The sequence below is a fragment of the Typopeltis vanoorti genome, chromosome 1 (genome assembly GCF_054136105.1).
Source record: "Typopeltis vanoorti isolate ZY-2024b chromosome 1, IOZ_Tvanoo_1.0, whole genome shotgun sequence".
Classification (NCBI taxonomy): Eukaryota; Metazoa; Arthropoda; class Arachnida; order Uropygi; family Thelyphonidae; genus Typopeltis; species Typopeltis vanoorti.
Window position 1 is genome coordinate 129,074,639 of NC_143549.1, and position 24,437 is coordinate 129,099,075.

At 34.7% G+C, this 24,437-nt stretch overlaps 1 protein-coding gene across 4 annotated transcripts in view; it reads left to right on the forward strand.

Moving 5' to 3' along the window:
• The window catches only part of LOC150110420 (eukaryotic translation initiation factor 4B-like), a 277,691-nt gene that overhangs the window by 129,019 nt on the left and 124,235 nt on the right, over positions 1-24,437 (forward strand). For all 4 annotated transcript variants that reach the window (XR_016548405.1, XM_090393633.1, XM_090393645.1 and 1 more), the window contains exon 7: positions 16,548-16,814. Coding sequence is in view for 3 of the 4 variants with exons in the window: in XM_090393633.1 (XP_090249759.1) it covers positions 16,548-16,814 (267 nt within the window). In the remaining variant the exon portion in view is untranslated. The remainder of the gene's footprint in view (positions 1-16,547; positions 16,815-24,437) is intronic.

The following is a 24,437-nucleotide window of genomic DNA, read 5'->3' on the forward strand; positions in this document are numbered from 1 at the left end:
AAAAGATCCAGATGGAAATATCAAAATTGGAGATAGAGAGATCGCAAATACCTTTGCCTTTCATTTTCAAAATAAGCAAACTAGAGATGAATACTAGGAAAGACCATCAAATATCAAAACAGGCTTGACAGCAAAAAAATGCTGCAAACTCCCCAAAATATCAAAACAAACTATTCTGGGATCCATTTACAATCTCTGATTTGGGAGATGCCTTGGAGAGACTAGATATAAATAAATCATGTGGACCAGATAGCATACAAGGAATTATGATCAAACATCTTCCTTCCCTAGCCCTAGATTGGCTACTTCGCCTATACAACAATAGCCTAAAACAAGGAAAAGTTCCAAAAGACTGGAAGACAGCCACAATCATACCAATCTTAAAGTTTAACAAACCGCAAGACTAATCAGGAAGTTATAGACTAATTTCACCGACTTCAATTCCAGGCAAATTAATGGAAAAAATGATACGCTAACGTTTGAATTACTATCTAAACAAAAATAGTATACTACCACATTTTCAGGCTGCCTTTAGAAGAAATCACTCAACAACTGATCAGCTTTTCTACTTAACCCAGACAATTCAAGATAACTTCCAGGCCAAACCTACCAAATCCACCATTGCAGCTTTTATAGATTTTAGCAATGCCTTCGACAAGGTGTGGAGGCAGAAACTCTTTTCCAAACTTTGTCATATTGGAATAGAAGGGAAAGTTCATTCTTAACTGGATCTATGACTTTCTAAGAAATAAACAATCCGAGTTAAAATAATACCTTTTCCAAGAAAGTGAAAATAAGACAGGGACTTCCTCGAGGTAGCATTTTGAGCCCACTCCTTTTTTCCATCTACTTAAATGACTTAGATAAAAATATAAATAAAGAAACAAAGATAGCTATGTTTGCTGATGATTTGGTCCTATTCTCAGCTCACAACAACCTAGAAACAGCAGAAGGTCACTTAAACAAAGCCATTGAAAGTTTAGCTACATACTGTGAAAACCAAAAAATCAAAATTAACTCTACTAAATCAGAAATCTATGTTTTTACTGTTAATAACCACCTGAGAAAGCAGAGACCAAAGATTAAGCCAAACAGTCAACTGATTACATTTAATGAAAACCCCAAATACCTTGGAGTTAGTCTGGATCCATCGCTAAGCTTCAATAAACATATCAACAATGTTGCAGTCAGAGCAAAAAGAAGACTAAATATCACAAAAAAGTATCTCAGGTAAAGAATGGGGAGCCGATGCTAAAACCTTAAAAGTCACATATACCTCTATTATCCGTCTCATAATGGAATATGCTTCGCCTATCTGGATGCAAACATCACAAACCAGTTTAGACAAGCTTATAAAAATTCAGAAAAATGCAACTAAAATCATATGTGGACTAAGGAATACAACACCTGGAAAAATAGCAGAATTCGAATCAAACCTTGTTCCTTTAAAAATTAGGTGGCAAGAAAATTTTACCAAATTTGTAGAAAAAAGAGCCAACCTTGCACATCATAGAACAAGTGAACTTTTTAAAAACTGGAAATCAACAAACAGAATAAAGAAAAAATCAACAATGCATGAAATCATAGAAAATAAAATTCTCTTGGATTGTCCACATAAAATAGCTGACTACCCAGCATTTCCTCCAAATCAAGACAGGAAAAATATAGTTATCAACTCTGAAATAAGGAAACATGAGAAAAAAAGACTAGAAAATCCTGAAATCTTGAGATCATTAGCCCTTTCAAAAATAATGGAATATGGACCTGACTCGATAAAGATCTACACAGATGGCTTAAAAAATCCAAATGGCAATTCTGGAAGTGCCGTACTCATCTATGACTCTCATAATATAGAACTAAAAACAACTAACAGTATTGGATGCAACTCATACCATGCAGAATTAATAGCCATTAACACAGCACTGCAATATTTGGACAAACAAAACCCAAAGGAGTTTATATTTTTCACAGATTCCTTAACATCCCTTCAAGCTATTAAGAACTGCTACACTAGCCATCAAGAAATACTTAGAAACATAGCAAAAAACATAAACAAACTACATAAGGATTCCGAAATAATCTTCCAATGGATCCCATCTCATGTGGGATTAAAGGTAAACGAAACTGCAAATTAAGTAGCAAAAATGGCCGCAACATCAAGTGATACTACAGATTTTGATCTTTTTAAAACCACCCAAAAAGAAAACATAAAAAGAACAGTTCTTCAGGATATGACTCACCACTGGTACTCAGCAGAAAATCCAGGAGCTACCATCAACTCCAAGTTTAATGGCAGTGCCACTACCATGATCTCTCGCCTCAAGACTGGCCACACAAGACCAATCAAGTTTAGCAATGGCTTAAAAGTCTTCCCCACCTACAAAATCTGTAACATCGAGGAAGCATCACGAATGCATTTGCTAAACTATATGAATATTTCCAAATGTGAACTCTATAACAACCCAGAAAAGGTGCTGTATAAAATACGTGAACTTGACCTCTATGATCTGGTGTAATAATACCATGAGATAATAATAAAAAATAATAATAATAAATGCTTTTTGTGCACCCTACAAACTAAATAGATTAAATGTCGTTACAGTACAAAATGATAAAACTGATCTTTTGGGAACAAAGAGACAATAACGACTTTATATACACTGCAATGTCAAAACACAAAATACGGACCGTAAAACACTTATGTCACTATGCAGCTTTGCTAAAACATTAATTTGATGCAAACTACAGGACAGTCAAAAATACATACCGTATAACAAGACCTCAGACAACTAATTATATCACGTATAAATACAATAATCATTACGGAAAGGTCACACGAAAACTTCTACATCCTAGACATGATAAATTACCTTTCGAATACAGAAACCTTACAAATCACAATAGCCTGAAAAGAGCTCTAAGGATATACTATGAACAAGAAACATGCACTCAAAATACCATATAAACTTAATGAAACACAATATATTTGTTCAGGCTTCCAGTTCAACGATGCATCAAGACATTCCAAGCTATCGTGTGTGTGTGTGTGTGTGGCGTGCTCGAATTTCTCAATCAACGGCTGCAGTGAAAATCAAACCTATTAAAAATAGGTTTGATTTCGTAACTTCCCAACACAGCAAACAAACCAATAAATAATAACTAACTGGTGTCATCCTCAGACAAGCTTACAAATAAGCTTCAAGGATGAAAGCTGAGAAATTATATCTCATCCAAGATTTAAAAAAAAAAAAAAATCCACGTTTCAGTGCTACAGCGCTTAAATATAATAATAAAAAACAAAATTGTAAATATATGTAACTCATTGTTAAATGAATAAATGCCGTATTATATTATTATTATTAATGCATTATATGGGGGGGGGATTGTACGAATTTCATTGTCACAAAAAAAAAACAGAATTAAACCTGTTGTAAATAGGTAATCTTATGTGTTGTAAATATGTACTCACAATATTAATCATAATTTTAATAATAAAAAAAGGATTGAATTTTTTTAAAAGAAAAATATGTAATCGAGTATATATCATATGTAATCAAATGTATGTATGTATTATATGTAATAAAAATAAATAAATAAAAGAAAAAAAAAATTATTACATAACACCTCCAGGGAGTCCAAAGACTCATCAAGGGAAGGCACCTGCTCTACAATTCCGTCTCCACCACTCCACTAACCACAACTACCTTCATCATCTACACCAGTGCCATCTACCGCTATTTTCCAAGACAATCACAAACATTCATGCCCACGCCGAGATTTGAACCTGCAGCTTTTTTGCTGGAGAGTGGATGTGCTAACCACTCGGCCAACCAGGCCAGATTCTATCGGATTAATATAGATGGAATTATAGAGTTGATGTTAAGATGGGAACTGGCAATTGTATAAAGAAGGGTGTGAGGAGTAGATTTTTTATGTGGAAAGTTGTTAGCGAGTGGAATGCATTGTGAATGCAGGTAGTGTAAATAACTTCAAAGTTCATTATGATAGACATGTTGCTGGTTGAGTGGACACTTCATGATCAGTCTGTTGACTCCATGGAGGTTATCAAAATAATAATAATTATATCTTTGAGTAGGTGAATAATAATAGATTATACATTAACAGTGACGATGTGCATTAAGAATTAGAATTGAGAAGATCAAGAAAATCTAAAGAGAAGTTATGTTTATGTTATCTAAACTTGACATTACTCTGTTGTCATGAAACTTGGTCATCAAGAAAGGGAGAAAATAAAAAATTTATTACATTTGAAAGAAAAGTACTAAAAAGGTGTTTGGACCATTTTAAAGACCAAATGCGGGATGTTAAAGTCCAGGTTCAGGAATAAAGTTAAAGTTCAAAAAACTGGACTGTATGAGAAAAGATATAAGGAACTATGAAACCTGTTTCAGAGATCCAACATTCTATCTTTAAAAAAAAAATAATAATAATAAGAGAATCAAGTGGTTGAGCCATGTTTGAAGAGCAGATGGCCAGTTGATCTAACAAGTCCTTGGTAAAATTGACAAGAAAATACCTGCAAAAAGACAGCTGAGTGAACACTTTACTCCATATCCAGCCTATGATAGATGGAGAAACCTCATGGTGGCATTAAGCTTTTGAAGAAGAATATATGTTATGGCAGTTCTTATTTTGTCATGCCATTTACAACAAGCTATAATTAAAGGACCAGAAATATAAAAATATATTGTATATGTTTAGTCTGCATAATGTCTTATTTAAAATTAGAGCTACCTTGCATCCTGTAAGGCAGGATTTCTCAAACTTTTTCTACAACGGAATACTTCACAAATCCGGAAATGTTCACAGAACACCTTGGTTATTTTGCAATGTATTAATTAATAATTAATTGGTAATTTAGCTTATTTTTATTGTTAGTTAATAATTGATAATCAATTATTAATGATCGATAATAATTATTAATTAATAATTAATTAAACATCAATTAAACCATCATTAAATTAATATGTGCTGATTTTCATTGACATATCCCATTCTGATCGCCAAATATTTATTATATTATTATAAGTACTTACGAATGCAGACTTTTTCTCCTGTGCTGGTTTTGTATGGTAGGTAAATATAAATAAAATAAATGAGTAAATCTAAGCGTTAAGAAAAAACAATCATTTATTGTCAAATGTTAATTAGTAAAAACAAAACACATAAAAATAGTAAAACACATATATTGCAAATTAAGTTCTTAATGACTCCGATGTTTTTGGGTCTTTGAATTACAAATTCTTTTGATATCAGGCACAATATTAGAAAGTTGAATTCTCATATTTGGTGTAGCGTCGAGTCTGTTCCTGGACTTTGATTTGGTTGCAGCATAATATGAAAATCCTGCCTAGCATAAATATGTCATCGTAAAAGGAAGTAAAACAAGAATAGCTAATTTTGACACACTTGTGTACTCTTCTGTTAAATTTGTCCAGAAATCATTTATTGACAGTTCCTTGTATTTTTGTTTTAAATCAGAGTCACTAATTAAGTCAATTAGATTTTCATAGTCACTTGCACTGAAGCCTGCTGGCTTAGCTGTCACTGTAAATGGATTCAGAACCCAGGAATTGTCCTCACTGGATTTTGAAAAATATTGCAAAAGGGTTGATTGCAAGTCATGCAAGTGTTCTAAAATTACGTTAGAAACTTCTTCATTTACTTTAAAATTTATTTCAGTCAAAAATTCATGCAAGGTGGGAAAAACGATCAAAATTATTCTGTTCAACTGTAGAAATCCAGAATTGCAACTTCCTATCAAAAGATGCAATTTTATCTCTTGTATTAAAAATTGTAATATTCTTTCCTTATAATAAATAAATAAATTCCATGTGATGATACAGCTTTCCCTTTTTTTTTTATGGGAGTTCACGGTACCATCTAGTCCCCCCCCCCCCAAAAAAAAAAAAAAAATTTATCCGGGAACCGGCATAGGCTGACGAATCAGACCTATGGCTGGGTCAGTATTCCTGACTGTAATCCATGTGTGTCCTTGGACCAGTTTGCCTGCTTGCGGGATGAAAAACACCAGATAAACTGGTGGAAAAAACCCTGCTGTCCACGCCCAAGACTGGCTAACTTGGCTACGACTGAGGATCCTTGAACTCCTCACGTCGTTGACGGGAATCGAACCTAGGACACTCCTTCTCCAGGCATATGGTTGCGAAGCGCAAAGCCACTAGGCTAACTGCGTGGACTCCTTGTAATGATAAGTTAATTTCATTGCACTTTGTAAAAATATCTGCCAGATACGCAAGACTCATCAACCATGAAGAATTTCTTAATAATTCAATAAAATTTTATCCTAAATTATCTGACATCAAGAAGACCATTAACTCACTAACTAGTTCAAAAAGCCTCAATAATTATTTTCCTCTGGATAGCCATCTCATTTCAGTATGTAATAAAAGTGCGTTATGTGCACTACCCATTTCATTGCACAAAATTTTAAATAATCTGGATTGAAGTGGTCGAGATTTTACATAGTTGATCATTTTTACGGCTTCATCCAAAATAGTTTTTAAATATGCAGGAATTCTTTTTGTTACTAGTGCTTGTCTATGCACAATACAATGACTTTTGGTGACACTTGTAGCTACTTGTGGGATACGTGTTACCACTCCCTTCATCTTTCCTACCATTGCTTGAGCACCATCTGTACAAATATCAATACACTTCTTTCAACCGATTTCCTGTTTTGTAATATAATTATTAATACAGTTGAATATATCTTCTCCGGTAGTTTTTTCTTGTAGATATTCACACATGAGTAAATATTCTTCAATACTTTTATCAAATATGTAACGAACAAACACTACAGCGTGTTTGTTCGAACAAACACTAGTAATACAGCGAGTCCTGCGACATCTGTAGATTCATCCATTCGCAATGAATATTCACTGCAAAGTCTAAATCGATGAATTAGCTCTTTTTCTATGTCAGCAGAAAGATTTTTGATGTGGCGTGAAACAGTATCATTTGATAATTGTACTGCATCTATTTTTTTAGCAACCTGCTCATTTAACATGCATGATACAATGTCTTTCACACAAGGCTTAATGAGCATCTCACCAATTGTATGAGCTTTACCATGAAGTGCAATGCGGTAACTCATGCGAAACGACACCTCTGTTGCATTTTTAGTTGTAGCAATTGTAGCCATTTGAAGTTTAGATTTTTCTAGCGAGTCACGTCATCTCTTAAAAAAATTTATATCTTTTCCTTTATAATCAGTGTGTGTCGTTTCGAAGTGCCTACAAAGTTTTACCTGGACCCAAAGAACTGTTTACTAGTATTTATTATATAAAACACACATTGCATCAGGAGCATGTGTATTGCCAATACAGGTAAATCCATAATTTAAATAACTTTCATGGTACTTCCGTTTTGGTCTGTTCTTAGGTAAATCTTGTTCTTTAATATTAGCTTTTGAAGAAACCACAGTTTGCAATTCCATATCTTCTCCAATCATATGAGTAGATGTGTCAGCAGAAGTACTTTCTCCTCCTTGTATTAAAGTTCCTGTCTTTAAACAAGAATCCATGGGTATTTTTTTCAATAATATTCAAATTCCAATATTTGTCAGAGCTATAATAAAAACAAATAGAATTGTGTTGTAAAGGTAACTTTAGTATGAAAAACAATAAGATTATAAAGAAGAAATGTCAAATAATATAAAAATAAATGAATAATGCAAAATAGTAAAAAAAGACTGCAACACACAAAAGTAAATATGAATTGTAACAATACTTGTAAGAAAAGTATACTAAACCATATCAAATAATGTAAAAGCAATTGTAATAAGAATGATTTGATAAAATGTTCAGTAACAAAAATTAAACAGTTCGAAATAAATCAGATATTAATTATAAAATTAGTTAAAAGAGTAACAAGAATTCTCTTTTTAAGAGCCGCCTCGTGTACTCCCTATATACGGGAATAAAAAGGCATTAGCTGATTTTTTTTTTTTCTTTCTCGGGGCCCGGTTTCGACAAATTCACTCGTAAATGCCTTTCCAAATTTTTTTAAAGTTCATACATTAACATAAGTATTGATAATTAATTATGGCATAATCATAAAGAGTATTAGTACACTTATGTGTACAGTGTGGCATGTTGACAAATATAAATTACATTTAAATTAGTTATTATTATTATTATTGTTGTTGTTATTCCAGGCAACTCCAAGGAGTCGACAGACTCATCGAGGGAGGCCCTAACATCATGTCAAGAACAACTATTCAACATTGACACAGTATCTATCATACCTTGCCTTGAACTCATTCACGTTCATAGCACCCACAACAGACTCTGGAAGCTTATTCTGCTCATTCACCACTCTCCAAGTAAAAAACCTAACACCCTTGTCAACCATGCTCTTGCCCAGCTTCCATGCATGGCCCCTAATCCTCCCACCACCAGTCATATTTTCAAAAATATCTTCTGGATCTATCATGTAGAAACCCTTCAGTAATTTGAATGTCTCAATCATATCACCCCACCTTCGCCTATCGACCAATTTCTGCAACCCACAAATCTTCAACCTATTCTCATAAGGTTCATTCCACAGACCTGCTATCATCTTGGTCACTCGTCTCTGGATCCTCTCCACTTCCTCTCCATCACGAAGAAACCCTGGTGCCCATAACTGGGCACAGTAGTCCAGATGGGGTCTTATCAAGGCTCGATACAGAGGAACAACAACTTGTTTGTCTCTGTATGTTAAAGTATTTTTCAGAAGCCAAATGATTTGGTGAGCTGTTTTAGTCACTTTTGCAATGTGCCCCCTAAACTTCAATTCCCTATCAACCAACACTCCCAAATCCCTGGCCTCATCAATCTCCTGGAGTATGGTTCCACCAATGCGATATACTGCTGCTATTCTTTTCACCCCAAAGTGCATAACCTTACACTTTGCCACATTAAATTGACATCCATTTTTCCTAGCCCAGTCCTCCAAACTATCCAAATCATCCTTTAAATTTGTCATCCTGTGCACTCATAATTGCTCTACCCAACTTTCCATCATCAGCAAACAAGTGAACACTTCCTCTCAAATCCTTTCCTATATCATTGATGAACAAATTGAAAAGCAGTCGTCCAAGAACAGAGCCCTGCGGCACACCACTAGTCACAAGCCGTCTTTTAGACTCCACTCCTGCATAAACCACTCTCTGGTATCTCTCCTTCAACCACCGTCCTATCCATCTCATCAACCCTATATCTATCCCCCATCTGCTCCAGTTTACTGATTAGGGTTCCATGTGGTATCCTGTCAAAGGCCTTGGCAAGGTACAGCAGTATTACTGTAAACTCATTACCCCTATCCAGTTCAGCCATCACTGTGTTATAAAACGTGAGCAAGTTACTGAGGCATGATCTACCCTTCACAAAACCATGTTGTCCCCCATACAATATCCCATTTTCATCTATGCAAGCCTGTATTCTTTTCTTGACTAATTTCTCTAAGACCATGACAATGATTCCTGATATGCTAATCGGTCGGTAATTTACAACAGCAGTCTTGGAACCACCTTTATGCATTGGAACTATTTTCCGCTCTTTCCACCCCCTCGGGACTAACCCAGACCCGAGACTCAAATTAAACAAAATGGTCAAGGGTACTGACAATTCTTTAGCTGCTGCTTGTACGACACGAGCTGTATACCATCCAATCCCACTGATGTATTGACATTGAGGTTATGCAATAGACTACTCACCTCCACTTTATTCACCACAATTCCCGTATAATCTACTGGTACATTCGTTTCTGCAATGTCACCACCTGGATGATATATACCTGCAAAGTGCTCACTCAGTAACTCAACTATATCAACTGATTCAGTTACCTCCCTACCATTGGCATTCTTTAAAATCATTCTGCCATGTACATTTTTCCTTTTACTTGCTACATATCTAAAAAACTGTTTAGGATTCTCTTTAGCCTGCATGGCCAATGTTCTTTCGTAATCCTTTTTTGCTTTTCTTACCACACTCATTACCCTTCTGGCCTGCGCTTTATATCGTTTGTGTGCCTGCCAGTCATCTTTCTCCTTAAATTCCCTCAATAGTTGTTTCTTTTTTTGCAGCTCAAGCTTAATGGTGTTATTCATCCATTTAACCCCTAGTTGATTTATTATTCGGACTCTAGGTATACAGTCAGCCATTGCTTCGTGCAAACACTTCTTAATTACCTCCCATGCACTATCGACTTCTAGTCCTTGCAGTTGTACCTGCCATGGCACTGAACCAATCAAACTCCTAAGCTTGTCATACTTTCCAGTCCAATAATTCCACATGTACCCTGTCTTAATTGAAAATTCTACACCTTTAGCTACCTTCCAAGTCAAGACCCTATGATCACTCTCACCGATTGGTGGCAATGTGGTCATATTTGTTACAGCCAAATCCTCAGATGTAATTACTAGGTCAAGCACTCTCTGACCCCTAGTATTTTCCATTACATGCTGTTGCAGATAGTTATCCCTTAATAACCGCATAAAATCCAATTCCTTCCTCCCATGTGTCCTCTCCTCACTCCAATCAATGCGACCATAGTTGAAATCTCCCATAATAATCACCCTCCTTCCACTCATTTCTTCTATTTGCTTGTGCATACTGTCACCACCATCTTTTCCATCACCTGGTCTATAGCAGCACCCAATTGTATATTTAGTTCTGCTAGCCACGATCTCACACCAAATGGCCTCAAATGTGCTCTTTTCTCTATCCTGCAATTCAACTTCTATTCTCCTTGGCTGTAGCTCATCAGCTATCATCAGCAATATTCCCCCCCCCCATTTTATTCTCCCTGTCATTCCTGAACACACTATACCCATCACATTCAATCCCACTAGCTATATCATCTACAGGCAGCCATGTTTCACTAATACCAATAACCTGTGGTCTGAAAGTGCCAACCATGGCCAAAAACTCTTCCTTCTTGTTCCTAATACTCCTAGCATTAGTATACATAAATTTAAGACCCCCATTAGCTCCAACCCTACCTTGATGCCTTATATTAACTATTCCACTCTGATTTGTTGTCCTTATTTGCTTGGGCATATTATATTCATTCTTACATTCAACTGCCTCCCTAAGGACTGTATATCTACTCCCCTCCCCCCTTAATAAATCTAGTTTCCCTGAATTTGCACATTGTTATCAATCACTGGACTAATGAATTCTTGTAGCATGCCGTAGTTTCTTCAGGCAAACATCATTAAATTAATTTGTGCTGATTTTCATTGATATATCCCATTCTGATCACCAAATATATTATAATATTATTATAAGTACTTGAATGCAGACTTTTTCTCCTGTGTGCTGGTAGTTTTCCCCTCCTTTTGTACATCCTGGAGATCTTTGTAAGCTTGAGGTTGATGACTCACTGTCTGTTCCGTCACAAACACCTTCAATAAGAGATTTCTTAATACCAAAATTAAACAAAGTGCCTTGTCTCTTATTCATATTAGATTTTAACTCTTTATTCCTATTACTTTTAAAAAATCACTGCACTGCGGTATCAGAACAAACACTTACACGCAATACGAACTTGCTAAGAAAGTATTCAGTAGTAATAGATTTGAGAACTGGATACAGACTACCTTGATCTTCAATTTCAGTGGAAAAATTTTCTTTATACTTCCTTGCTGATTGGTCACTGACATTTGCAACGTAGATGTTATTTCGTTCAGTTTTGAGAACTCGCTGCCCATTGTTGTAATCGGCTTTTTATGATCGGTCATGAACGGCAGTATTCTCTTTCCAGATTGTTGAAAGATTTCAATGTGTGAAAATTAACGATAATTCATGAATATTTCCATGTTTAAAAATATGCTGCTTGGTCACTGACATTTGCAACGTAGATGTTATTTCGTTCAGTTTTGAGAACACGCTGCCCATTGTTGTAATTGGCTTTTTATGATCGGTCATAAACGGCAGTATTCTCTTTCCCGATTGTTGAAAGATTTCAATGTGTGAAAATTAACGATAATTCATGAATATTTCCATGTTTAAAAATATGCTGCTTGGTCACTGACATTTGCAACGTAGATGTTATTTCGTTCAGTTTTGAGAACACGCTGCCCATTGTTGTAATTGGCTTTTTATGATCGGTCATAAACGGCAGTATTCTCTTTCCCGATTGTTGAAAGATTTCAATGTGTGAAAATTAACGATAATTCATGAATATTTCCATGTTTAAAAATATGCTGCTTGGTCACTGACATTTGCTACATAGATGTCATTTCCTTCAGTTTTGAGAACAGAGGATATGACACCAATTGTTGTAATGGGCTTGCAGGCAATTTTTATGACCCATCATAAACAGTGGCATTCCCATTCCGAAATGTTGAAAGGTTTCGATGTGTGAAAATTAACGATACACAGATGTTATTAGGTGTTCTGGGTCTGAGCTTTTCGACATATTCACGAATATTATTCTCCTCAGAATATTTTTACTATAAAATATTTATTCATGAAAAATGCTTAGAAAACTAAAATGACAAATTCCAGAACTTCTCGCGGAACACCTGTTCACCTTCCGCGGAACACAGTTTGAGGAAACCCTGCTGTAAGGAACTATATGTTTCTTACTTCCATAATTATTGGCTTTGAAAAGTAGCTGTGACTACTGCAAAATGTGATTTCATCATATTTCACATTGGAAAAGCTGTGAACACTTAAACCAGATTATACTTGTGTTCCCAGCTGCTTCTCAGAGCCAATGATTATGGAAGCAAGAAACATAAGTTCTCTGCAAGATGCATGGTGGCTCTAATTTTAAATAGAGACATTATACTGACTAATGCATACAATATATTGTTATATTTCTAGTACTTGTGTTCCCAGCTGCTTCTCATAGCCAGTGATTATGGAAGCAAGAAACATAAGTTCCCTACAAGATGCATGGTGGCTCTAATTTTAAATAGAGACATTACACTGACTAAATGCATACAATATATTTTTATATTTCTAGTCCTCTTCATCATTTAATTATACTTACTACTTATCCTCTTTGTGCACCATGGACCATAAGGCTGAGCTCAACTTTTCCAGCTCAGCCAACCATTCTTCTTTCCTTTTCTGTCATTCTTTGTAAAGTTAATTTAGGCCTTTTCTGTTTTACTTCTGAGATCTATGTCAAAGCCACTCTAGTAATCTTTCTGCTGCCCCTTTTCAGTATGTGTCCAATCCATTTAAATCTGCATTTTTTTTTTTTTTTTTAATTTCATCAATGATTCTTTTTTGCTTGGTCAGCTTACATAAGTCATTGTTTGTTATATGCTGGGGGCAAATATTTTTATTATTTTATGCAGACATTTTGTTTGTAAACTATTTAATTTAGCATCCTGTTTTTTGATGAGCTCCCATGTCTCTGATCTGTATAATAATATGGTCTGCCATTGAAGATCTTTATTATGGTTTCCATATATTATTTAATTTTCTGAAAGCAGTATGTGTCAATCAAATTCTTAACTCCTCTACAGCATGCTGATGATTTTAATTTTCCATAATCAGGGAATTTTTATGGAAAAGGTTAATTAGCGCTTTGTTGATTATTAAACCTCCCTCCTTTATGTGGGATTGGGGGAAGACCCCCCCCCAACGCAAAGGTAGAATTAATCATTTAATTATGGCTTGTTGTAAATGCCAAGACAAAATAAGAATTGCCATACCATAATGTAAAACTCGATTGTAGCTTAAAAATATCAAAGTGCTTTACATCGATTTTTACAGAGGTCAAGTCTCATGAGAATTGTTACAAAAATAACTTTGTTTGTCTCTATGTATTTTATGTTAAAGATTAATGTAAATAACCCTATGGGAATTGATTGTATCTACTGTTTTAACTAAAGTTTCTAGAATGTCAAAAACAAAGGCAATGCTTTGCCATCGGAACTTTGTATAATGTATAAGAGCACAAGAAAGTTGTTTATGATGAAGTTTGTGAGAAAGTTGTTTGTAAGCTTTGTGCATGAACACCTTCAAAGCTAGTATCAAAGAGGTCAGCTAGTTTCAGAGAAGTTTCCGCTAACTGACAAGACAAGGAAAAAGAGTGCACGGAGGAAAAAAAAGAATAGGCCGACCTTAACAAAAGGATCAAAGAGAACTGCCAATTTCTTCGGAGTTTACAACCCTTGGTGCAAGGTCCCGAGAAGACAAAAATAAAAGGGGACTGAACTGATCATCGTGAGGAGAGTCCAGGTCCAGTTGCTGACAGAGAAGAGCCGAGATTAGTTGCCAAGAGAGCAGAGGTGAAGCGCTGTTGCCGAAGAGAGCCAGAGAAAAATTGGGAGAACAGCCGATGCCAAGTGCCAGTCGGATGTCCTAGTGCTGTGGGAAGTCAGCGGAAGCCAAAAGCCGCAGAACGATCTTCAAGCCTGAATGCTGAAACTTCTTGCCTGAACTTTTGAGCACTGGGAAGATTGCAGTCCAAGACCCGCCAAATATTCCGATGAAGCGCCCCCTGAAACAAGACTCTCCGGACGGAAGGCCTGCAATGATAGAAAAACCATAGTGACCTCGATGAAGGACCTATAGAAGGTGTCATGACAAAGAGCCTAGGTGGACTGATAAGAAATAGTAATAAGAAATGTCTATAAGAGAGTCCTCTGATTTGTTGTTAACTGGAATATAAATTGTAAGATAACTTGCCATAACTAGCTAATCCCTTTATGAGTGAATTAGTCTTGGCAATTTATTTTTTTTAAGCAGAGAAGTAACAGAGTAATTATATATATTGTATAGTCATTTAAATTTGAAAAGAGAAAGTTTGTCTCTTTATACCAAAGGCATAAAGGATAGGTAGAGAAGAGTAACCTCCCTATCGCTTATTTAATGTATTTTATTTTAATGTAAATAAATGTGTTTTAATTATATGTCAATAGAGTGCCACCTGATTGTTTATTTTACAATGCAGTGTTCCTAAAAAAATTATTGGACTTGTGAGCGGGAAACCAAGTGAGATAGCCAAAGCATATAGTTAAGTGCAAATAGACCACGACTGTTTGCGTAAAGTTTTACTGAAGGAATTTGTGTTAGAGAAAGAGAGAGAGAAATCAACTGGTCGTATCACCAAGTTTTATGCCAATTAAATGATATTAGTGCCATAGTCTCAATAAAATAAATTTTCTAGTATCCATAGGCATAAGACTCATAGTGCGAAAGGTAGATAAACATAGTATGCTTTAGTATAAGCAAGAAAAGTTACAAGAGAGAAAGCATGCACTGCTAATTAGAATAATGGTATTTCAAAGGTGCAGTAACCAAACAGGCATTACAAATTGCAAGAAGTAATAGCATCACATATCGTTACAATAACATATATATATATATATATATATTCTTCAAAAGCTTAATGGAGCAGTTAGGTCTAATGCTGCCATCAACAGGTTTCTCCATCTATCATGGGCTGCATATGGAGTAGAGTATTCATCGAGCTGTCTTAGATCTTTCATTTCCACATCTGCTCATCATACTCGAGTCTTCCTGCAGGTATTTTCTTGTCAGTTGTATTTGTAAGTACTTGTTTGGTAACATGTGATTGATTTATATTACATCTTTAAATACTTACAGACTAATCATTAATTGATAATTATAATCTTTGAGGTATGATACATTCTGTGGTAAGTGTAGGGATAATGTTATCTCCATCAGGTTTCCAGAGAGACAAAGTAATCTTGATATATTTTACATTAATCACTGTAGCAAATGTGTGTACAGACCAATGGAATAGTTTTATAGTAAAATGCTGCTATAATGAACTTCCTTTATCTAGCATTCATTATATATGTTTAGCCAGATTTTATTGGCAGTGTATTACATTGAACTCATTCATGCAACCATATCATGAAAATTCTCCATAAAATTAAGAGAAAATCAAAAATCACCTTAATTGCTGTTTTTTTTTTAAACGACTTCTTTCATATGTTTTTCATACATGTTAAGAAATTTTCTGAATTACAGCCTGCAATCTTGAGATCACTATTAAATTTCTTAAATAAATATAAAAAAGAAAGAAATTTTCTCAATAAATTATTTATTAGATAAATATCTCTCAGTAAATAAAATAAATATTAACAATAAATGAAATAAATGTGAATTGATAAATTTCTTACTATCACCACTTTCAGTAATACATTTGTAATTAATTTTTTGTAATCTGGGTTGGTGTGGGAATCAGGATTTTCAGAATTACAGTTTTCACCTATTGAAGTGATATTATAATAAGGTTGCCTGAATAAGTGTTTGAAGTTGGTGGCGGGGAAGGGGGATTCCAATGGTTGGTCTGTAGAGAGCAGGATTTTCTGTTATCTTCTTTTCATAGGTAAAATACACATAAAAAGATAAGGAAAACTGTAAATGAACTGAATTCTTATGCTGATATTTTTGCAAATTTTATTTGTTGTATGACATTCATCATTATTTTTTCCATTTTACATATAGTAGTTTTTACATTTAATAAATGTAACTGATAATTTGCCATGTAAATATATACTCCAGTTTTTACTTCAATTTCAGATGGAAGTCAGCAAAATAGAGGATATCCAGACCGTGAACCATACAGGCAAGGGCGAAACTATGACAGAGAGTCTGGTTATGGTAGAGATAACTATGGAAGAGAAAGATACAATCGTAATGATAGAAATTATAACAGTGACCGCTTTGATCGTGGAGAAAGAAGTTATAGCAGTGATCGAGACTGGGATCGAGGGTTTGGAGATAGAGAAAGAGATCGTGGATCTGAAAGACCATATGGAGAAAGAAATTATGATTCCTATGATAGAGGTAATTTGAGTTATTCTATTAAATATTATCATTTCTTTTGGCCCATACTTGTAAGATATGCTTATCATGATATGTTAGTCTGATGCATTTAAGATTTCATTTTGAGTTCGCTGTCCACAGTTTCCTTCCAAATAATATAAAGAGTTTTTAAAATAAATAAAATAAAAAAAAAATTGCTAGCTGCCATAGATTTGAATCTCATTGTGTGAGTGTAGTGTAGATGTTTTCAGAACTCTTTAAAAGTTTTAAAAAAAGTTCTACTGTGTGACAGAAGCATTGTATGTTTCTCCTCGTTAATAAGAAAATAGATAGTGCATTATAGTGATAGAATGCTCATTTCTACTTGACTCTGTTTTGTTCAACTTGCATAAAATTTTTTTTTTTTTTTCCATTATGAGAATTTAAAAGAGGGTTGCATGCCAAACATGTAATTAATTTTTGAAGAACTGCTCATAAAAGTTTAGTCTGTTGCACCATACAGTTTAATCCCTCTAAGTCAGTGGTCGGCAATCTTTTTAATATGAAGGGCACCATGACGCTCGTGGGTGCTGCGTTGCTGACTCCTCCTGATTTAAATAATTAAACTTAAAATTACAATTAGCATGAATGGTTTTGAAATGTCTTTCTATATTATTTTTTTAGAAATAGCTACACATTATTGCATAATGAACAAATACATTTGCCATTATGATTGATAAAGCAAGGCGCTCTCGCATCTGATCCGACAAATACATGCCAATTGTTAACATGAATATTCTTTAACGGTTAAAGAATATTCATGTTAACAATTGGCATGTATCTGTCGGATCAGATGCGAGCGCCTGAGTGGACGAGAGACCTAATCATAAGTAGTTTGAGTTGTTGACGTCATCTAGTTATCAATGCGACTGCTCTCACTATCCTTCACACCATTCATTTCTAAACATTGTTAGAACCCTTTGTTTTTTAGTATTTGTTGAATCACTCCTGCTGTCAGTGCAAATACTTTGGTTTACAAAGATATTTCTAACCCTTTATAATGGATGTCATCAGCCCTCCGTAATTTCCAAATTTTATATTGTGGTCTTCATATTAAAAAGGTTGCTGACCTCTTCAAGAGATGTGTTTTGCATTTATGAAAAATACTAAGGAAAGAGGTCTGGAGCTTGCTCCACCTTTACTACGAGTTGACCATAAGGCACTACTTATGCATGCAGCCGCCGAAACTTTTAGTTTCTATATATTCAGCACGAAACTCTTGTAGTTTCTATATTTGGCTATGAAATAATGTTGAAGTTCAATATTCACTTAATTTGTATCATCATGTATTATATTTGCAGTTTTTTCTTTATGTTTTCTTGCATTTTAGCACATACTAGTAGTAAATGTATCTCTCAGATATACTGCAAAATTACCGCTGCAAGCTCCAAAGCAGTTTACAATAATTTCTCTGGGGGGGTGCACTAAAAATTCACTGGGGGGCACCTGTGAGCACTGTGTTGCCGACCTCTGCTCTAGATAAAATTAATAGGAACTACATGAATAGTTTGTTACAGTGGATAGTTTACTATAATGAAATTTCTTGAGAATGGTAGTGTGCCTGACACTTCAGTTTGAACTTTTCAGTAATTTGTTATTGTAAGTGAGTTTGTTATAATGGTGTTTCTCTAATGAGAGGCAACTGTATTAAGATATTTTGGTACAGTTGCCTCTCATTAGATAAACATCATTATGACAAACTGGATGCGACATATTCACATATGTTGCATCCTTAATTTTATCAGATTTCACCTATTGTTTATTGGAAATAAATCATGTTTCAATCTAGAATATTGTAATTTGCAGAGCTTATTTTGGATATTCATGTAAATTTATCATTATTTCCTGGTATGTATCCTCAATGAATGCTATAATAGTATTACATGAATAAATTTACATTATTACTAACTTACTATCACCTGTTGGGATTCTTGTTCAAGGTTGTATAGTGCAAAGGCAGTTTATTGAACAATCGTAATTTTTTTTATTTTATTTTATTTTATTTTTTTAAGAATAATTAGTGTGTTACAGTATATTGCTGCTTATTTTTGTGTATTTATTGTATTTGGTATATTTCCTAATATTTTGTTTCAATATTGTAATATTGAGTAGTACCATAAAATGACACCAAAAGCTATTAGACAGACAGTGAGGGAGTGGGAAAAGGTCAAATGATTAGAGGGGCATTGAAAGGACAAAAAAAAGGTAAGCAGCAGAAGGAAAAACAACAAAACAAGCTCTTAAGCAAGTAAGATATTACATAATGATAATCAGGTAGATAAAATAATTTATGAAAAGAAAGATATTGTATGGTATGGTGATTTAGTTATGAAATATGTGATTGGCAACCATATTAATTACTACTTTGAGTTTTCCTGCTGAAATCAAAAATTTAATGAATATAATTGAAAAGCTGCATGAAAGACAATGGAGAATCACCATGCACACTTTTCACTTTCTCCAAGTAATGATGAACAAGTCAAGATGGAAGAATGAATTATGCACAAGAACAGATGGGACCCTTAGGTCTGATCTTGTGCAATATGCTACCAGGGAGGGAGTCCCAAGAGGATAAGATCTCAAAGGATGCTGCAGGATCAAAGTCTCCTGGAAGTTCTGGAGCTGATGTAAGGACATAACATAAGAAAATGAACCTCAAGGAAAATACAAATATAGGCACCTGGAATGTTAACTAAATGTATCAAGCAGGGAAGATGGCTAGTGTGATCAGAGGAATGAAAATAATTCTTGGAATCTGAGAAGTTAGATGGAAAGGAGATATAAGAACAGACGATGGATTTAGATTTATTTACTCAGGAGGAGAAGAACATCAAAGGGAGTGTTGGAATAATGTTAGATAAATATTGGCAGAGATCTGAAAGAGTGATTGCTTTGAAAATAAAGGCCAAACCTAGAAATATCCTTATAATTCAAGTATACTTGCCTACAACAGATCATATAGATGAAGAAGTCGAAGAGATTATCAACAAATAGAGGAATGTTTACATTTGAAAAATAACAGAGATATACCGATAGTAATGGGAGATATGAATGCAAAGATAGGAAAAGGAAGAGAGGATGGTCTGGTGGGTCCTTGGGGAGCTTGGGAGAAAGAAAAGGAAGGGAAAACAGACTGGAGGAGTTTTGTAGAAGACATGAATTGATAGTGACTAACACCTGGTTTCAACAACACAAGAGAAGACTGTATACTTTGAGAGCACCTGGACAGAGAGATGAAGAAATGAGAAATCGGATTGATTACATACTAATTAACTCAAGATATAGAAATATAATAAAAAATGCAAAAACTTATCCTGGAGCAGACTGCAATAGTGACCATAACCTGCTCATAATTAAAGTAAAAAATCAGATTAAAACGAATAAATAAATAAATGAGAGAGATGATGAACTAAAAATAAAAGATATCAGAGAGAAATATCAAGCTGAACTAGAAAATAAGAAAAGATCAGCATTATTGATACTGATAGACCCTAGAAGTAATCTGGACTGATTTAAGAGAGAAAATCAAGGACTGTGCTAAAGGTCTTCTGGGTGAGGCAGGAAGAAGAGGAAGGAAGTCCTGGAAGTGATAGAAAAAATAAACAAAAGAAGAAATGGAAGAATAAGAACAACAATGAAGCTCAAGTCAAATGTAAAGAGATCAGTAAACAAGTAAAAATTCTGGCTAAAAAAAGGCAAAGGAAGACTGGCTCAATCAGGTCTACAAGGAAATAGAGGAAAATGATACAGCAAAGGATATGAGAAAGGTCTATGTAAGCTTGAACTTGATTTCAGGGAAGAAGAGAAAGACAAAAAGCGGTGTGCTTTTGAAGGATAAAAAAGGAAAGATTTTATTGGAGAAAAAATGATAAGGTGAAGAAATATGTAACAGAACTTTATGGAGATGAAGATAATCTGGAATGTGATCAGATAGAAAATGATGAGCAGCCATTAAAAGAATAAAGGATTGGAAAGTTCCACGAGTGGATGATATTCAAGTAGAGCTGCTGAAGGCATTGGAAAAGGAAAGAATAAAACTTCTATCCATCATCTTTAATAGAAGTCTGGAGGAGGATAGAATACCTAAAGACTTCGTAAGATCTATTTTTATTCCTATTCCCAAGACTACAGGAACAATGGATTGCAATAAGCACAGAACTATCAGCTTGATTAGCCACATTGCAAAAGTCTTAATCAACATAATATATAGAAGAATGGAACAGATGATAGAGAAAGAATTAAATGAAGCACAATTTGGTTTCAGGGGGAACCAGGGAAGCTATTACAACACTATGGATATTGAGGGAAAGAATGATGAGTGCAATAAATATTTATATCTATGCTTTGTGGATTATGAAAAAGCTTTAGATAATGTTAATCACTCTGTTTTATTTAATATTTTGCATAAAATAGGAATAGAAGAAAAAATTATCAGACTGTTATTTTGAATATATAAAACCCAAGAAGCTTGGGTTAGATTTGAAGGAGAGGATATTGAATGGATCCCCATAAGAAAGAGTGTGGGATGTCCCCACTCCTTTTTAATGTTTATAGTGAATGGATGATGAGAGGCCTTGGAAGATCTGAAGGATGGAATAAAGATAAATGGACATCTGATAAATAATATAAGATATGCAAATAATATTGTACCTGTAAGCAAAACAGAGGAAGTGTTGCAAAGAATTTTGAATAGCCTGAACAGGGTTGGAATGAGAGATATAAAATGAAAATAAACATGCAAAAGACAAAAGTGATGAAGATTTCAAGGGAAGGAAATAATGGGATGGAATCACTTTGAATGGACAAATAATAGAGGATGTAAAAAAGTTTTGAATACCTTGGGAGTTGGATAACAGATGACAATAGATCTAATTGTGAAATTAAGAACAGAATTTAAAAAAAGCAAAAGCAGCATTTTTCCAAATATACCACATATTAGGAAACAGAAATCTGAACAAAGTTAAAAGTAATAATCCTCAAGACAATGATCTGGAACATTGGGACATATGGATGTGAGTCCTGGACGATCAATAAGGAGACAAGTGACCGATTGAATGCATTTGAAATGTGGTGCTTGAGAAAAATGGATCGTATCAGCTGGACTGTAAGAGTGAGCAATGAAGAGGTTCTTAAAAGATTCAAGATGAAAAGAGACTATATGGTTAGTATCCAAAGAAGAAAAATAGCATTTGCAGGACATTTGTTGAGGGGTTCTTCTGGAGAGCTCCCCAGAATCGTATTGCAGGGGATGGTGGAGGGAAGGAGAGGAAGACCCCCGACTGCAGTGGAAAGACAGCATCAAAGACTGGGTTGGCAAGAGTCTTACAGAAGCAAGAGATAGAGAGGCATGGAAGTAGACTGTTCATCAGCTGCAACCCTCTTAATTGAGGAGGCCACAGGATTAGATTAGAATTGAAAAACGGAAAAGAAAAGTAAAATATATGGTAGTTCATGTAGGAGCAAGAGTGAAGAGTGAGAAAGTGAAAATTCTTAATATATTACCTAGATATGATTGCACCGAGTTAAAAAGAAAGAATATCATTCAAAGGATTTGATACATAGGCTTACATACATAAGTAATATGTATAGAAAGAATGATACTTCCCTCAAGGTCAGTTTGAGGGAAGAATGGATTTACATAAGAGAAATTATCTGCATTTGAATGCGTTTGGAGAAATCGTGTATTGGTATGAGACCTGATACAAAGAGACAGGGAAATTAGATGATGTTGAGAGCAATGGCAAGAATCATAATAAATTATTTAATTATATTACTCATACAAATATTGGGATGAATGGATAATTTTATGCTCATCTAGTTTACACTTATTAAGCATATGTAAGGATGTTGATTTAAGTGAAGCATTAGATATGAACAGGGATCTGAAAGTTGTCCAACTGAATCATGCAGACCACAGAGATGAGTATACAAAAAAAAAGCCTGGAGGTAATTTATTATGTCTGCATACAAATGCCAAGAGTATCAGGAATAAAAGGGTTGAGTTTGTTGCCTTGGTGAATATGTTGTTACTTGAGATTATTGCTGTTAGTAAGACCTTGTTCTCAGAAACAGATATACTAACTGATATCAAATGTAAAGGGTAAATATGATAGGATACACAAAATAGGAGAGGATAGCAGGGAGGGGTACTGCTGCTAGTGATATTGGATGATTTAAGTCTAGTTAGAGTAGAAAACTATGATTGCAATATTAGTAACAATTTCCATGAAGCAGTAAATTTGAAGCTATATGGTGTGAGGTGGAGTCTAACGAGATGAAATATATGGTGGGGCAGTGCTACAGATCATTTGCTAGTGACAATGAAATGCATTGTCAAAAAAACATCATGGATACCAAATGATTAATCATCATGGTTGACTTTAATTATCCGAACATTGATTGGATAGCATTGAAATCTTATGAGAAGAATGAAGCTGAATATTGGGCTGTTGCATCAGAAGAAACTCAAGGTCAAAGAATAGTCATTAGGCATGGTAATCAGAAATGTGACCAACATGCAGTATTTGCAGAATTATTTGAATAAGGTGGGCATGTGAAAATAGCTATCAGCTCAATGCTAATAAATGCAATGGTATACACTTTGAACTGACAGCCATTTTTCACAAGTTTTAATAGATTGACAGTTGAACCTCAAGGATTCCATAAGAAAGTTGTGGATATAACTCAGATGATATTTGCATTGCTGAAACGAACATTGACATGTAACAATAATGAAGTCATTTGATTTCTTTATAAGGTTTTGATATGACCTCGTTTTGACTATTGTGTGCATATCTGGTCTCCTGGTTTCTGGATTTGGTTCAGATACAGTGGAGAGGTTGCAGATGAGAGTGTTAAAGATGATACTCTGGACCGTGGAATATAGATTATAAGGAAAGATGGAGAATTTATGGACTCCAGACACCAGTGAACAGGAGAAAGAGGTGGTTGTGGTGAGGGGGGGGGGGTGCACAGAATATCATTAAGTGGTATTTTTCATTTTATGGAATGTCAGGAGAGGAAAGGAGGAAATGCATTCATTCTCAACTACAGAAGTTGAGAATGCATTTAAGAAAGGGGCGAGTGCTAGATTTTTCTATCTGAGCAGTGTATGTGATTAGAATGGCTTTCCTATGGAGGTGTTGAGTAGAGATAGTGTAACTGAATTCAGGAGAAGGTATGATGGTGGTGTGAGTGATATATGCCCTTCCTCAATGTAACACTGACTACAAGGTCTCTTATAATAATTTTATTTCAGACTAATCCACTTTTTTTTAATCAGGTCTTCAGCATTGCCAGACCTTGTCCTTCAGTCTTTCAAGGCACAAATAACTGCATTATTCAACCTATACATTAGTTGCTAGTCTTCTCTGAGTTTTTCTTTTCCCTACCATCTTGTCATCAAACACCAGTTTTGCTAGCCTTTCTTCTTCTATTCTGTTTAAATTATCATGCCACCTAGATTTTACTTGGAACACAAAGTCTGTTTGTAGTCTCAAGTGTTTTATCAGTTTTATTTCTAACCAGACTTTTACTCTACAAGTTAAAACCAATTTTAATAATGTCTTCTACTAAAACTAGGTTTCTTGGCCAGTTTCTGTATGA